General features: G+C 45.9%; 1 protein-coding gene across 5 annotated transcripts in view; it reads left to right on the top strand.

The window, feature by feature from the left end:
• LOC136387813 (patr class I histocompatibility antigen, A-126 alpha chain-like) overlaps nucleotides 1-14,381 on the top strand; it is a 192,054-nt gene that overhangs the window by 30,771 nt on the left and 146,902 nt on the right. The window contains exon 8 of one of the 5 annotated variants that reach the window (XM_066359878.1): nucleotides 2,384-2,403. The exons of the other annotated variants lie outside the window; for them this stretch is intronic. Coding sequence (XP_066215975.1) covers nucleotides 2,384-2,388 — 5 coding nt within the window. The 3' untranslated portion in view covers nucleotides 2,389-2,403. Of the gene's footprint in view, nucleotides 1-2,383; nucleotides 2,404-14,381 lie in introns of those variants that run through there. 5 annotated transcript variants of the gene reach the window in all.

A 14,381-nucleotide genomic window follows, 5' to 3' on the forward strand; every position in this document is an offset into this window, starting at 1 on the left:
GACGGGCGCCTCCTCCGCGGGTACAGTCAGTTCGCCTACGACGGTACCGACTACCTCGCCCTGAACGAGGACCTGCGCTCCTGGACCGCGGCCGACGCGGCGGCTCAGATCACCCGGCTCAAGTGGGAGCAGGATGGTGTGGCTGAGCACTTGAGGATCTACCTGGAGGGGGAGTGCATTCAGAACCTCCGCCTTTACCTGGAAAAGGGGAAGGAGACGCTGTACCGCGCAGGTACCAGGGCCGCGGGGCTCCCTCCTCTCCCCTCGGGCTGCGGCTCCTACACGGAGACAGGAAATGGACCGGGGTCAGAACACCCTCCTTGCCTGACCTGTGGTGGCGCAGTGGATAAAGCGTCAACCTGGAAATGCTAAGGTCGCCGGTTCGAAACCCTGGGCTTGCCTGGTCAAGGCACATATGGGAGTTGATGCTTCCAGCTCCTCCCCCGTCTCTCTCTCCTCTCTCTCTCTCTCTCTGTATCTCTCTCTCCCTCTCCCTCTCCTCTCTAAAATGAATAAATAAATAAAAACTTAAAAAAATTACTCATTTAAAAAAAACAAACAAAAAAACACCCTCTTTTGGGTCGGGACATTGAGTCCCCTGGGTTTTCAGAGCCGGGACCAGAGAGCGACTCTCCCTTCTCCCAGGAACAAAGTCTCTCTGGGATGAGGGGAGACCAACCCTGAAATCACCCATCAGCGGTTCCCCTTGACCCTGGCAGTGGCCCTGGGACCCATGGGGACTTTTTCCCTCAGGCCTTGTTCTCTGTCCCCCACCCAGTGTGTCTGAGGGTTGACCATGTTTTTTCTGCGTCATTTGGCCTCCACCCAGGTCAGGACCAGAATCCCCCTTTATCACTTCAAAGACCTGCCTCTGAACCTGGGCTGTGTCCCTCTGATTCTAGAACTTTCCAAAGAGTAGGAGATCATCCCAGGTGCCTTTGTCCAGGCCGGTATCTGGGTTTTGTGCTCCCTCTCCCACCCCAGCTGTCCTGTCCACGCTCAGGATGGTCATGTGAGTGCTGTTGGACTGACCCATGAATGATGAAAAGTTATAGAATTTCTCTCCCTTCTCCTCAGACCCCCCAAAGGCACACGTGACCCACCACCCCATCTCTGACGGTGAGGTCACCCTGAGGTGCTGGGTCCTGGGCTTCTACCCTGCGGAGATCACCCTGTCCTGGCAGCGTGATGGGCACGACCAGACCCAGGACACTGAGCTTGTGGAGACCAGGCCTGCGGGGGACGGGAGCTTCCAGAAGTGGGCAGCCGTGGCGGTGCCCCCTGGAGAGGAGCAGAGCTACACGTGCCATGTGCAGCACAAGGGGCTGTCCCAGCCCCTGACCCTGAGATGGGGTGAGGAGGGGACGTGGGCACAGAGCCTCTTCTCAGGGAGCAGGGGCCTCTGGAGGACTTCAACAGGGTCAGGGCTGCGGACAGGTGGTCAGAGCCATCACCTTCTCTTCCCCTTCTTCCCCTTCCCAGAGCCTCCTCAGGCCACCAATACTACTGTGGTCACCGTTGCTGTCCTGGTCCTCCTTGGAGCTGTGGTCACTGGAGCTGTGGTGGGGGCTGTGATGTGGAGGAGGAGGCGCTCAGGTAGGGAAGGGTGGGGTCTGAGTTTCTTGTCCCACAGGGAGTTTCAAGCCCAGGAAGAAGTGTGTTTGCTTCATTAATGGGAAGTACTGTCCCCACACATGAGCTTACCATGACTAGAGTGTTTGCTAACACTGACTCTTTAGTGAGGCATGTGTGAACATGAGGGACACATTTATCACCTTAATGAGTCAGGTGATGGGGACCTGATCTCCAACAGTCACAGGTCAGTGGGGAGGGTCCTGCTGAGGTCAGACCTTCAGGAGGGTGGTTGGTCCAGTCTCCACACATGTACTTTCCTCAGGTTTCCTGATTTTGCCCTGGGTCTGTAGTCACAGTTCTGGAAACTTCTCTGGGATCCAGGACTAGGGGTTCCTTTAGATCCTCACAGCTTTTCCTCCTCTCTGGTCTCTCATGGGATGTTTTCTTCCCACAGGTAGGAAAGGAGGGAGCTACTCTCAGGCTGCATATCTGTAAAGAGGGGGTGACCCCTGAGACCGTGCCAGTGGGAGCATGGGGGTCCCCACCCCACCCCCATAGTTCCATAGTCTCCTGTCCTGAGGGCTTTGACCACGTCCTGTTCTGTTCTACCCCAGGCAGTGACAGTGCCCAGGGCTGTGATTTTTCTTTCACGGTTTGTAAAGGTGAGACCCAGATGTGGGGAGGGGTTGGGGCTGAGGTGACAGGTCTGGGTGATGGGGATTCGCTGGGACATTTTGAGCATGAGGTGAAGTACTGAGAATGTCACCAGTTTCCACGACTGAACTGAATTTGTGATTATTTTCTACAGTATGAGACAGCTGCCTTGTCAGAAACTGAGTGACAGAAGATGCTTCACACATAAACCCCCCCCCCCCACACACACACACACGAACCGTGTTTGTAACTTCAGGAGCCTCTCACTTCTCTCTCTACAAGGGGCATCTGAACATGTCTGCATTCCTGTCAGCATAGTGTGAGGAGGTGGGAGGCTGGCCCACCCCTCCCCAGGTCCCCTCCCCACACTTCCCTGTCCAGCAGAGGGGGGCTGGGCCCTCCCCAACCCTGTCTGTACTTCGTGGAGCACTGAGCTGCAGCTTCTTTCTCCCTTATTGGAATTAAGACTCTAGGCAAGAATTAGTTTTTTCAGTTCCCGCCACGGATGGTTGGTTGGTTAATTAGAGGAGACACTAAAGTTGGAGAGGAAATAAATGGAAGCACTGAGAACTTTCCAGAACCCGTGTGTCTGCTGTGCTGACTCTGTTGCTGTGAGGACCTAGCGTGGCCGGGGCCTGTGCCCAGTGGTGCTCAGTGCTGAGACCAGCTCGGCAGTCTGTGTGCACGAGAGGAAGGTGCTGCTGATTTAAGAAAACACACACACACAAGATACAACATAGAGAAAAGATGGGTCCAGGAGACTCCCAGACTGTAGGGCCCAGAGCCCAGATCTCTGCAGCCTCATCTAACCCATTCTTGTCTTTGTTCATCAAGTAAATTAGCAGAGCCTGGGTCAGATTAGCCTAGAATGGATCCAGGTGCAGAACTAATCCTTTCAGCCGTGCAGGAAATGGCTACAGGGATCAGCTGCTTCCTATAAACAGTCATAGTAGTGCTGGTCAGAGCAGCGTTCTGCCCCCACAGGACTTGATGCTCTAAAGTCCACACCAGAGATGGTCTCAGGGCAGCATCCTAATCTCTGGCCTTTTTCTTACATGTCCCCTTTTTGTTTTTGTGTCTCTGTGTTAGCAGTTTTGCAGCCTCTCTCTGTATTAATTGTCTGAGGGTTTGTTGTGAGCATCTGAGGACTAAAGAAAATGTATTAAAATAATACATATCCTAATGAGACCTCCCAATAATCCAGTACCCCATTGTTTTATCTGATAAATAGAATTAAGGGCTTGCAGACCATCAGCAATGCCACGCGCAGTGTTAATTAGACACACTCCATCATACAGTCTACCGGGAATTGCAAGTCTCATTCTCCTTGCTACAGTCTCCAACTGCATACCCCCTAGGGGCCCAGTCAATCACAGTTCCATAGGAACCAGTAAGTAGCAAAACACTGTCAGGTCCGCGACAATCTTCCCAGTGCATTTTCTCGATGGATGGAGTCCAAAGTGCAGGCATGGTCAGCTGTAGCACTGCCTGCAGCTAAGGGTCCTGGAAGATTAGTAAGTGAACGAATATGAGTGATACAGAAAAGGAAGTGGCATTGTCAGACAGTTTGGTATAATTGAAAATAAAAATTAGTAAGAGGTTGTGTAAAGGAAGGTTTTAACAAAGGTGTTTCAATCATCTTTGTGACTTGTACTACATAAGCAAATAACAATGTTAACTGGATTGGGAAAATCCTGCAAAGCAGAAATAACAACATATAATTCAGCTTGTTGAGCAGAAAAACCCGGGGTGGACATGTTTCTGTATCGCCTGGGAATAGCCAGCATGTCCGTTACTGGAGCCCTCAGGAAAGATGGTGGGGGCATTAGATAAAGGATCCAGCCAGGTAATATGAGTAGAATCCACTGAGCATGCCTCGGGAACTGGAAAAGAGGGTGTTTTGGAAAATGATTATCAATAATCCCTAGGGAATAGGCAAAAGCTATCTGCCAGCATAAATGAATCTGAAAACAAGAAGAAACACCAGCTCTTGTTAAGGGAAGGATGATCGTAGATGGATCACATCCCACAAGTTGTCGAATCTGTTCTCTCCCTTTGAGAATAAGTGAGGACATGAGATCAAGACAGGGAGAGAGATTTGATGGTAGAATTAGGTAAGAATAGACATTCAACTAATTCATCATGCTGAACAATAACACCTGTAGCAGAGACCAGGACAGTCTGTTGAATATTTTCAGGTGCTATTTTCAACCCAGCAATTTGCACCTGTTTCTCTAAAGCAGCATAGACTTTAGTTAATTCCTCTTGGTTTCCAGCTGCTACAAGAATAGTGTCCATATAATGGGTGTTGCAGTTCTGAGGGAATTGTGACAGATCAGGTTCCAGGGCTTTAGCTACAAAGTTTTCACAGACAGTAGGGCTGGTACGCTGCCTACTGGCCACACCTTCCACTGAAATCTTTTCACTGGCTCTTTAGCAATCAGGGCAGGTACAGAAAAGGCAAATTTTTCCCAGTCTTGCCTTCCTGTGTCAAAGGTATAGTGAACAAACAATCTTTTAAGTCAGTCACTATTACTGGCCATTTCTTAGGTAGTAAAGTTGGGTTTGGTCACTGTGGTTGTAAAGCTCCCATAGGTTGAAGTACTGTGTTCACTGCATGTAAATCTGTCAAAAACCCACTTTCCTGGTTTTTTCTTAATCACAAACACTGGAGAATTCCACAGGCTAAATGACCTCTCTATATGTCCTCTTTCTAATGGCTCTAATATTAATTCTTGAAGAGCCTCCCATCTTTCCTTAGCTAACGGCCACTGTTTAATTCAAACAGGTTTATCTGTTGTTTATTTTAAAGGCACTGCTTGGGGTTTAGAGAGGAGGCCTCTGTGAACAGCAGCCACTAGAGAAAAATGTGACAGGTTCTCTGTTCCTTGTGTATGGCTTCTTGTTTCAGGCTGTAAGGACACTGTAATGCCTTAATGTTTACCGATGCCACTCTCTCTGTAACTGTCACTGGAAAAGCCATCTGTGATGCATCCGAATCTCCCTCTCTACAGACCTGGAATATTCCTTTCTGAAGAGCCGGTAATGAGGCCTTGACTCCCTAGATACAAAAACAGGCGGAGGAGGGGGCGGCAAAGGTTCTGCAAAATCAATGAAAGGAGCAGATGGTGAGAAGGTTTGTCACCCTTCAGAGCACTTTCAGGCTCAGTGTATTTAATCTCCCCAAGTTCTTCATCTCCCTCGTCATCATCATCATCATCATCATCATATTGCAAAAGTTCTAAAACAGATTTAACTAAGGTCCAAGTTTGCTGAATAGTAACCAACAGCAGATCACCTTGAGTAGATAATTTTTTCGGCTCTTTCCTCCCTTTCCCCGTCGTGTAAATCTAGACTTCCTAAAGCAGGAACCAAGTGCAGTGCTTCTCAGTCACTTGTGATCATTCTGAAGTTTCCTTCGCTGCTTTAGCCCCGCCAGCCGTCAACAGCTGTTTTCAGAGACAGACACAGGGACGGCATTTCATAACACTGTCCCCGCTGTCCCCGCTCCCCCTGGTCACCCTGTATTTTCCGAGGACGTCCTTACTGCTTTCCTGTGACAGATGGAACCGGGGCCTCTGTTTCCCCTCAGGGCCCAGCAGTTATTTCCTTACTTTATTTATCACCCTGGTGATTCTTCTTCCAATCGTGCTACTGTTTCAATCAGTCCCTGTTTGGGCACCAGTTGCTGAGACCCACTTGGCCATGGGGGTGCACGAGTGGAAGGCACTGCAGGACTTAAGAAAAAACACACAAGACACAACATAGAGAAAAGATGGGCACAGGGGACTCCCAGCCTCCAGGACTGAGAGCCCAGATCTCTACAGCCTCATCGTATTTATTGGTGTCTACTCATCGAGCAGATTAGTAGAGCCTGGGTCAGATTAGTATTGAATGATTTCGGGTGCAGCAAAGGATGATTAACTAATACCTCTCAGCTACCGAGGAAAAGACCATAGGGATCAGCTGCCCCCACAGGACTTGATGTTCCAAAGTCCACACCAAGGACCTGTCTCAGGGCAGCATCCTAATCTCTGGCCATTTCCCCACACCCCTTCCCTCCATCACATGGATGTGTTCACACTTCAGAAGCTCTCTGGACACCATTGATAAGGGGTTGGGTTTTTTTTGGAAGTTTCCCTATATGGACATGATGGATGAAATTATTGGCCATTGCGGATTGAACTCCCAGCAGTTCGGGCAGTGAGGCTGAAAGTCCTGACCCTCTGAGCAAGCCTGGTCTTTCCAGTGACCAGCCCCATCCTGAAGCTACCCAGGACCCTCAGCCATGAGCCATCTCATGAGCATTTCAAAGATTCTGAGGGTTTTATGAGTTCTGTGCCAGGAATCAGGGTGAAGACCAAATAGTTTCTATTATACCACAGGTGTTTGACCACAGACTCAATGATAGAAAAAGTAGCAGTTAATAGACGCCGGCACACCCACCACTTAGGTTTGATTGAGGCCAACTCTCAAAGTTAATAACTATTCCTGCCCCAGGGAGTCCACCAGGTGAGGAAGGGTAACCCAGATTCCCAAAGCATCACACGTTTTATTCCCCCAGAGATAAAACTATTGTTCTAAAGCAGTGGTTCTCAACCTTTCTAGTGCCGTAACCCGCAATACAGTTCCTCATGTTGCGGTGACCCCAAACCAAAAAATAATTTTGGTGGCTACTTCATAACTGTAATTTTGCTACAGTTCTGATTCAGAATGTAAATACCTGATATGCATTATGTATTTTCCGATGGCTTTAGGCGACCCCACCAGGGTCGCGGCCCACAGGTTGAGAACCGCTGCTCTAAAGGCGGGCATATCACTGGAGTCCAGTCCATCTAGTTAAAGATATTTACATGGCCAAAAATGTTATAACAATTCCTCACAGCTTTTGGTCAGATGGGAAATTAAAATTAAGTCATATGTGCTATCGCTGCAGCCCTTAAGGATGGCAACAATAAAAACCTTAATCCGGTGTTTCCCAACGTGGGGCCCACGCCCAACATGGGGGCAATTCGATAGTTAAGGGGGCAATTTGAAAATGGACTCGACACGACTTTAACTCTTTCGCCCCAGGCCATTTAAATGCAATGCTAGATATCGGTGCCAAATTTAACAAAAAATGCAATTCTTAAATAATTGCGGTAAATAATTATTAATTATAATTTCGTTTGACGAGACCAAAATATCAACTGGGTGATTGGCGTCATCAAGTAAACTTCGTCCTGGGTTCACCACGGAGCGTGCCGTCTGCCGCGGGGAACCCCGGACATTTTAAAAACTCGCTAAACGACGCAGTTATTCTCACCTAATTGGCCCATCGCAACTTCTGTAGTGTTTCACATCATTCAGTTGGTGTTAATTTGAAATAAGTGTCAGTCAGAACTGTTGTAAAAGCTCATTGATTTAATAAATATACATATATATTGTATAGATATAATTGGTAAGTATTTGATTTTATTTTTACCAATATTAAACTCTTTATTAAGTACTTCTTGCATCAGGGCTAGAAAGCAATAATATTTTATAAATATTATTGGGGCTATAATAGTGCATGCACGACAATTTTAATTTTAGAAGCATAACTTTCCAGAAAATTTTGTCAAGTGGAAAAAATATAGATACCTTTTGATTTGCGGTGGTACTGTAGTAAATGTGTTATATACATTTAAATAAATATGAATTTTTAGTATACGTTTATGTCACATTGAATATATTTTAACACATATTTTAATATTAGTTTTTAATTGATCTTATTTTTATTTCTTATAGCCCATAGTAAAATGAGTGGTGCAAGCAAGAAAAAAACTCATCAATATTCGGAGGAATATTTAAAATTTGGGTTCATACCCGCTGTTCACGATGAGCGGATTCCTTTTTGTCTTTTATGCCAGCAATGCTTGACCAACGAATCAATGAAACGAGGTTGTCTTGAGGCGCATTTGAAGGCGAAACATAGTGCTCATATTAATTCAGATTTGAGTTACTTTAAAACTTTAAAGAAAAATTTTGAAAAAAGAACATTAAAGTCTCTATTTACTGCTCATACTTCAACTAATAATCGTGTTCTTGAGGCTAGTTATCAAATTTCTTTATTTATCGCTAAAACTGGAGAAAATCACACTATAGGAGTGAATTTAATAAAACCGTCAATATCAGCATTTCTTAAAACGGTTCTTGAAAAAGATGACAAAGATGTAAAAGCTATGCCACTCAGTGACAATACTGTTAGCAGAAGAATAGACGAAATGAGTGAGGATATTGAAAAACAACTTATTGAAAAGCTGAAAACAAGAAAATTCTCCTTTCAAATGGATGAATCAACTTTGAGAGACAGTGAGGCAGTATTGATAACTTACGTAAGATATATTGATAAAGGACATTTTGCTGAAGAAATGTTGTTCTGTAAAAGATTAGAAAGCACCACTACCTCCAAAGATATATATAATAAGCTAAAAAACTACTTAGCTGTCAATGATATACCAATGAAAAATAGAACATCTTGTGCTGCAGATGGTGCTCCCAATATGATGGGCAAGAAAAATGGCTGCTTAAAATTGATGAAAGATGCAAATCCAGAAATGATTCTTGTGCGTTGTGTTATTCATAGGGAAAACTTGGTAGCTAAAAACATCTCGCCTGTTCTGAATGAAGTATTACATACAGTAATAAAGTGTGTTAATGCTATTAAAGCTAGTGCCAAATGTGAGCGTCTTTTCAAGCTATTTTGTGAAGAACAAAATGAAGACCATGTGAGACTTTTACTTCATACTGAAGTAAGATGGCTATCTAAAGGAAACTGTTTGAAAAGATTTATGGAACTGTTTGATACTCTTAGTGATTTTTTAAGCGACAAACCTGAAATGAAGTATCTGTTAACAATAGATGGTAAAGCATTTGTGAGTTATTTAGCTGATATCTTTGAAAAACTAAATATATTAAATAAGCAACTTCAAGGAACAAATAAAACTCTTGTCGATGGAAAAGCAAAGATATTTGGTTTCATTACCAATATTGAGTTATGTCAGAAACATATTAACAACAAAAACTTTAAACAGTTTCAGTGGCTCCAAAAATGTGAAGTAACTGATACCGCTTTACTTGTTATTGTCAATCATTTGAATATTCTATCGGCTGATTTAAAAGAAAGATTTTCTGATTTAAAACAAATTGATTTCCCAACATGGGTGATGCAGCCAATGTTAGTGGATTTGTCTGATATATCAAATATGCAGTATCAAGAAGAACTCGCAGAATTTCAAATTGATGAGTCAGTTAAAGCTTTATTTAATATCAAAGGAGCGATGGCATGGCTTTGTGAGGAAACAGAAATCAAATACCCAAATTCAACCAAATGTGCAAAAAAACTATTGCTACCGTTTCCATCTTCATTTTTAGCTGAATGTGGATTTAGTGCTGTAAATGATTTACTGGTAAAGAAAAGAAATCGGCTGGGTATAACACAACGTGGAGACTTGAGACTAAAGCTAACCAAATTGGAACCTAATATAAAATCTCTGTGCAGCAAGCATCAAGCGCAAGGATCACACTAAATTAAAATAATAAATTAATATAGAAAAATCTGTATTAAAATTATTTGGAATTTAAATTTCTGTTTTTCATTATATGTTTTGAAATTTTACTTACTGTGTTTTGTTAACAATTTCATAGTGATTTCTTCCTAGAACCTATCATTTATGTTTATTAAGTGAACAAATTAATTTTTTAATGTTAAAAATTATGTATGTTACATAGGGGGGGGACATAAAAATTTTAGAAAGGTTAAGGTGGGGCATGGCACAAAAAAGGTTGGGAAACACTGATTTAGATGATCCTTCAATTACAGACTGGTGATAAATATTGGGAAAGAAAGAATACCGTTTGCAGAGGAGCTGGAAGGCAGAGGAGACCCAGGGGCCGGGGTCCCTGACCTCCAGCAGGAAGCCGTTTCCACCTCTAGGCTGGAAGTGGGCAGGAAGGAAGCGCGTTTCAGCTCGCAGGGAAGTCAGGCTCTGGGGAGGCCCAGCCTCCTGACCTGTGGCTGTGGGTAGAAGAGCGCAGCGGTTAGGAAACCACAGTCCTGCCCAGAGCGGGCGGTGATGTGGGAACTCTGAGTGGTTTCTCTTCCCACACTGTGTCCCCTGCAGGTGGGTGTTACTGTCACACCCACTCAGGAGCCAGAAGGCAGAGGACGGCAGGCCACGCTGTCTGTAGGGGTCAGCCTTCCACTGTAGGAGTTAGTTTTCTTTTCTTTTTCTTTTTTTTTTAGAGAGAGGAAGGGGCAGACAGGCAGGAAGGGAGGGAGATGAGAAGCATAAATTCTTTGTTCTGCCACCTTAGTTGTTCATTGATTGGTTATTCATACATGCCTTGTCCCCGGGGACTCCAGCAGAGTCAGTGGCCCCTTGCTCAAGCCAGTGACCATGGGGTCATGTCTATGACCCCATGCTCAAGCCGGGGACTCCTCACTCAAGCTGATGAGCCCCGTCTGAAGCCACAACGTCAGAGTTTCCAACCTGGGTCCTCAGCATCCCAGACTGATGCTCTATCCACTGCTCCACCAGCTAGCTTGTCAGGTGAGTTAGTTTTTCTGAATTAGTTTATTAGATCTAACAATTGTGTGTGTGTGTGTGTGCGTGTGTGTGATTCTCAGGGGTCATTTACGAGATAATGTCATCTGCAACGATATAATTTCACTTCCTTGTTTTCAATTTGGTTTATTTTTCTTTTTTCTTTCCTGGTTGCTCTAGCTAGAACTTCTGATACTGTGCAGAGAAGACGTGGGGAGGTGGACACCCGTCTTGCTCCTGATCTCAGGGGAAGCGCTTTCAGCTTTGCACTATTACAATGATATTAGCTCTGAGTTTTCCATACAAGGCTTTTAATACAAAAAAAACCCCTTTCATTCTGTTTATAGCTTATTGAATATTTTTATCATGAAGGGGCATTCAATTTTGTCATATGCTTTTTCTCTCTGCATTGATTAAGATGATCATTCATTCCCTCTTTATTCTGTAGATGTGCTGTGTTTTATGGACTGATTTTCATATGTTGAATCTTGCTTACCGTCCTTCCTATCCAGAATAAATCAAAATAGACCATGGTATATAATCCTTTTAATATACACTGTATTTGGTTTGCTATTGGAAGTTTTTGCATCAATATTTGACCAGGATATGCATCTGTTTTCTTTTATTATAGTAAACTTGTGCACTCTCCCAGAACTTACCTACTAAGAGCCTATTGTTGACCAAAGCCTTATTGATCACATAAACAATTCATTACCACACAGTTTATATGTTATATGTGATATAATGCTATATTTTAAAAATCAGGTTAGCTTAAGAAAAGAAAATGTTCTTGAGAAAATAATAAAGAGAAAATACATTTACAGGATTGCACTTATTGATCCTGCTAGTTTGTGTCATCTGTTGACAAGATGACAAAACCCCACATGTAAGCAGCCTGTGCAGTTCAGACCCATGTTGTTTGAGGGCCAACTGTCTATCTCTTCAACTGTTTAACTTCTTCATGATTTACTTGCAGAGAGTTGTATGTTTCTATGAATTCGTCCATTTAATTTAGGTTATCCGATTTGTTGGCTTAGAGCTGTTTACAGTACTCACAATTATTATTATTATTATTATTATTGTATTTTTCTGAAGATGGAAACAGGGAGACAGTCAGACAGACACCCGCATGCGCCGGACCAGGATCCACCCGGCACGCCCACCAGGGGGCGATGCTCTGCCCACCAGGAGGCGATGCTCTGCCCCTCCGGGGCGTCGCTTTGTTGCACCAGAGCCACTCTAGCGCCTGGGGCAGAGGCCAAGGAGCCATCCCCAGCGCCTGGGCCATCTTTGCTCCAATGGAGCCTCGGCTGCGGGAGGGGAAGAGAGAGACAGAGAGGAAGGAGAGGGGGAGGGGTGGAGAAGCAAAACGGGCGCCTCTCCTGTGTGCCCTGTCCGGGAATCGAACCCAGGACCTCTGCATGCCAGGCCAACGCTCTACCACTGAGCCAACCGGCCAGGGCCCTCACAATTATTTTTATTTTATAAAATTAGTCGTCATGTCCTCATTTTCATTTCCAATTTTCGTAAATTGAGTGTTTTCTTTTTTTCTAAGCTGACCTAAGTAAAGGCTTTTCGTTCTCTTGGTCATTTGAAAGGACCAACATTTGGTTTCGTTGATTTCCTTTATTTTATTTACCTCTGTTCTCATATTTATTACTTCTTTGCTTCTGCTAACTTTCCAATATGTTAGCTCTTTTTCTAGTTTCTTAAAGTGTAAAGTTAGAAAGTTTTAAAAAGTCAGCCAGGGGCATTCTGGCCGCCGTTTTTGCGCCTGCGCACTGTGGCCCTGTGGCGCAAATGCGCGGGGAGGTTCTTCCTCCAATATCTGCCCACTCAGTCTCCACGTCCTCAGGCCTGCAAGCCGTCACCACAATCTATCTAATAGTGGCATTTCTTCCTTTATTTTGCCTTAATTAGTTCAAAATTTTAAAATTAAAATGTTCTCTATGTCTTCCATCACTCTCTAACACACTATGAAGTCATTTCCCCCCATGATGGCCTCCACAACATTGCCCACCCCACCTGCTCTCTGTCATGTGACCTCGCCATCTCTGTCTAGAGGTGGGGTAATTCTGTCCCCTTGGGTCAATGAGGAGCTCCGAGGACGAGACCACGAGGAAGGTGACATTGCTTGAGTTCTGAGGTTCTGACATAAGAGGCCCTGTGGTTTCTGACTTGTGCACTTGGAACCCGCCCTTCCGGAACCAGGTGCCTGGCTGGGAGCAGCCACGCCCAGCAGAGAACCAGGTGGGGGTGCCCGAGGCCACCGGGTGAACAGCCCCAGGGAGCCCCCAGCTGACAGCGACACCAGTGCAGCCCCGACAGGGAGCCTCTGGAATGTTCTGGACCAGTGGGGCCTCCAGTGACTGCAGCCCAGCCCGTGTCACATGGAGCAGAAGAGGTGCCCGCTGAGCCCAGTCAGCCCACAGCACAGGAGAGAACACAGAGGTTGTTTACTGTGGGATTGTTTGTTACCCAGGGACAGATAACAGGAACACAGAGCATATAATTCACCGCCATTAGTGTGTTCTCATTACTGTGTGTCCTCCTGTCAGCCTGTGAGCATCAGGAGAGCGGGGCTTTGTCTGTTTTCACTAAGTGATCCCCAGCCTGACGTGAAGCCTGGCACAGAGGCGCTCACTAAGTGTTGGTGGAATGAATGAATGAATGAATAAATATTATGACCAGATTTCCTTAACACTGGGCCTGGGTCTGGGAAGAGGAGACCTGCTGGTGTGTGGTGTGTGTCCTGTATGATGTGTGCACACGTGTGTATGTGTCCGCATGTGTCCTGTGTGAGTCTAGTGTCTCCCTACTGCTCTTGGTCCCCTGAGCTAGCAGCCAGGACTCTGCACAGTGCCTGCTGCCCTCACACCCAAGCCATGTGGGCACCGCAGACAGGCTGGGCCTGACCACCAGCTACCTGTGACGTGTCCTGGGCCGGGAAGGGGCTCGGGCTATCTTGCAGGTCATGTCCCTCAGCTGCAGGGCTGGAGGGTGTAGGCAGCTGTCCCCAGACTGGAAAGCATCAAATCTCTGGGTTAGACATCGGGGTAGAGATGAGACATGGAGCTGGGTGGCAAACAGGGGACTGTCATGGTCTAGACTGAGGATCCTGACACTTAGGTCACCTGAGAGAGAGAGACAGGATACCTGGGACCTGTGTTAAGACAGCTGCAGAGGGGCTGGGACACCCCAGATCCTGGAACAAGGATTGTCAGTTGTCTGTGTCCTGGCTTACTGTCAGTGTCCTCCTAGCCATGACCGTGTCCAGCTCACGGGGACAGTGTCAGCCCCGCGGGAGTGGAGATAAGTAGATGAGGAAGGGACAGGTGCGTGTCCGAGCTCATCTGGCCTGGCTTCAGACCACACATGAGGTTTCCCAGAGTGGGACCTTGGGAACCCCAGGAATCAGGGCCAGGCTGGTCCCAGAAGTGGGGCACAGGCCCCTGTCCTTGGTTCTGTGGCCAGTACCCAGATATCACTGTCCAAACACAGCCCCACGTGTCCCCATGGCCTGCCCTCCCCAACACTGTCTTCGCTGGCATCTCCTGCTCTCCTCTCTGCCTTCACCTCCCAATG

The sequence above is a fragment of the Saccopteryx leptura genome, chromosome 1 (genome assembly GCF_036850995.1).
Source record: "Saccopteryx leptura isolate mSacLep1 chromosome 1, mSacLep1_pri_phased_curated, whole genome shotgun sequence".
NCBI classification, from domain to species: Eukaryota; Metazoa; Chordata; class Mammalia; order Chiroptera; family Emballonuridae; genus Saccopteryx; species Saccopteryx leptura.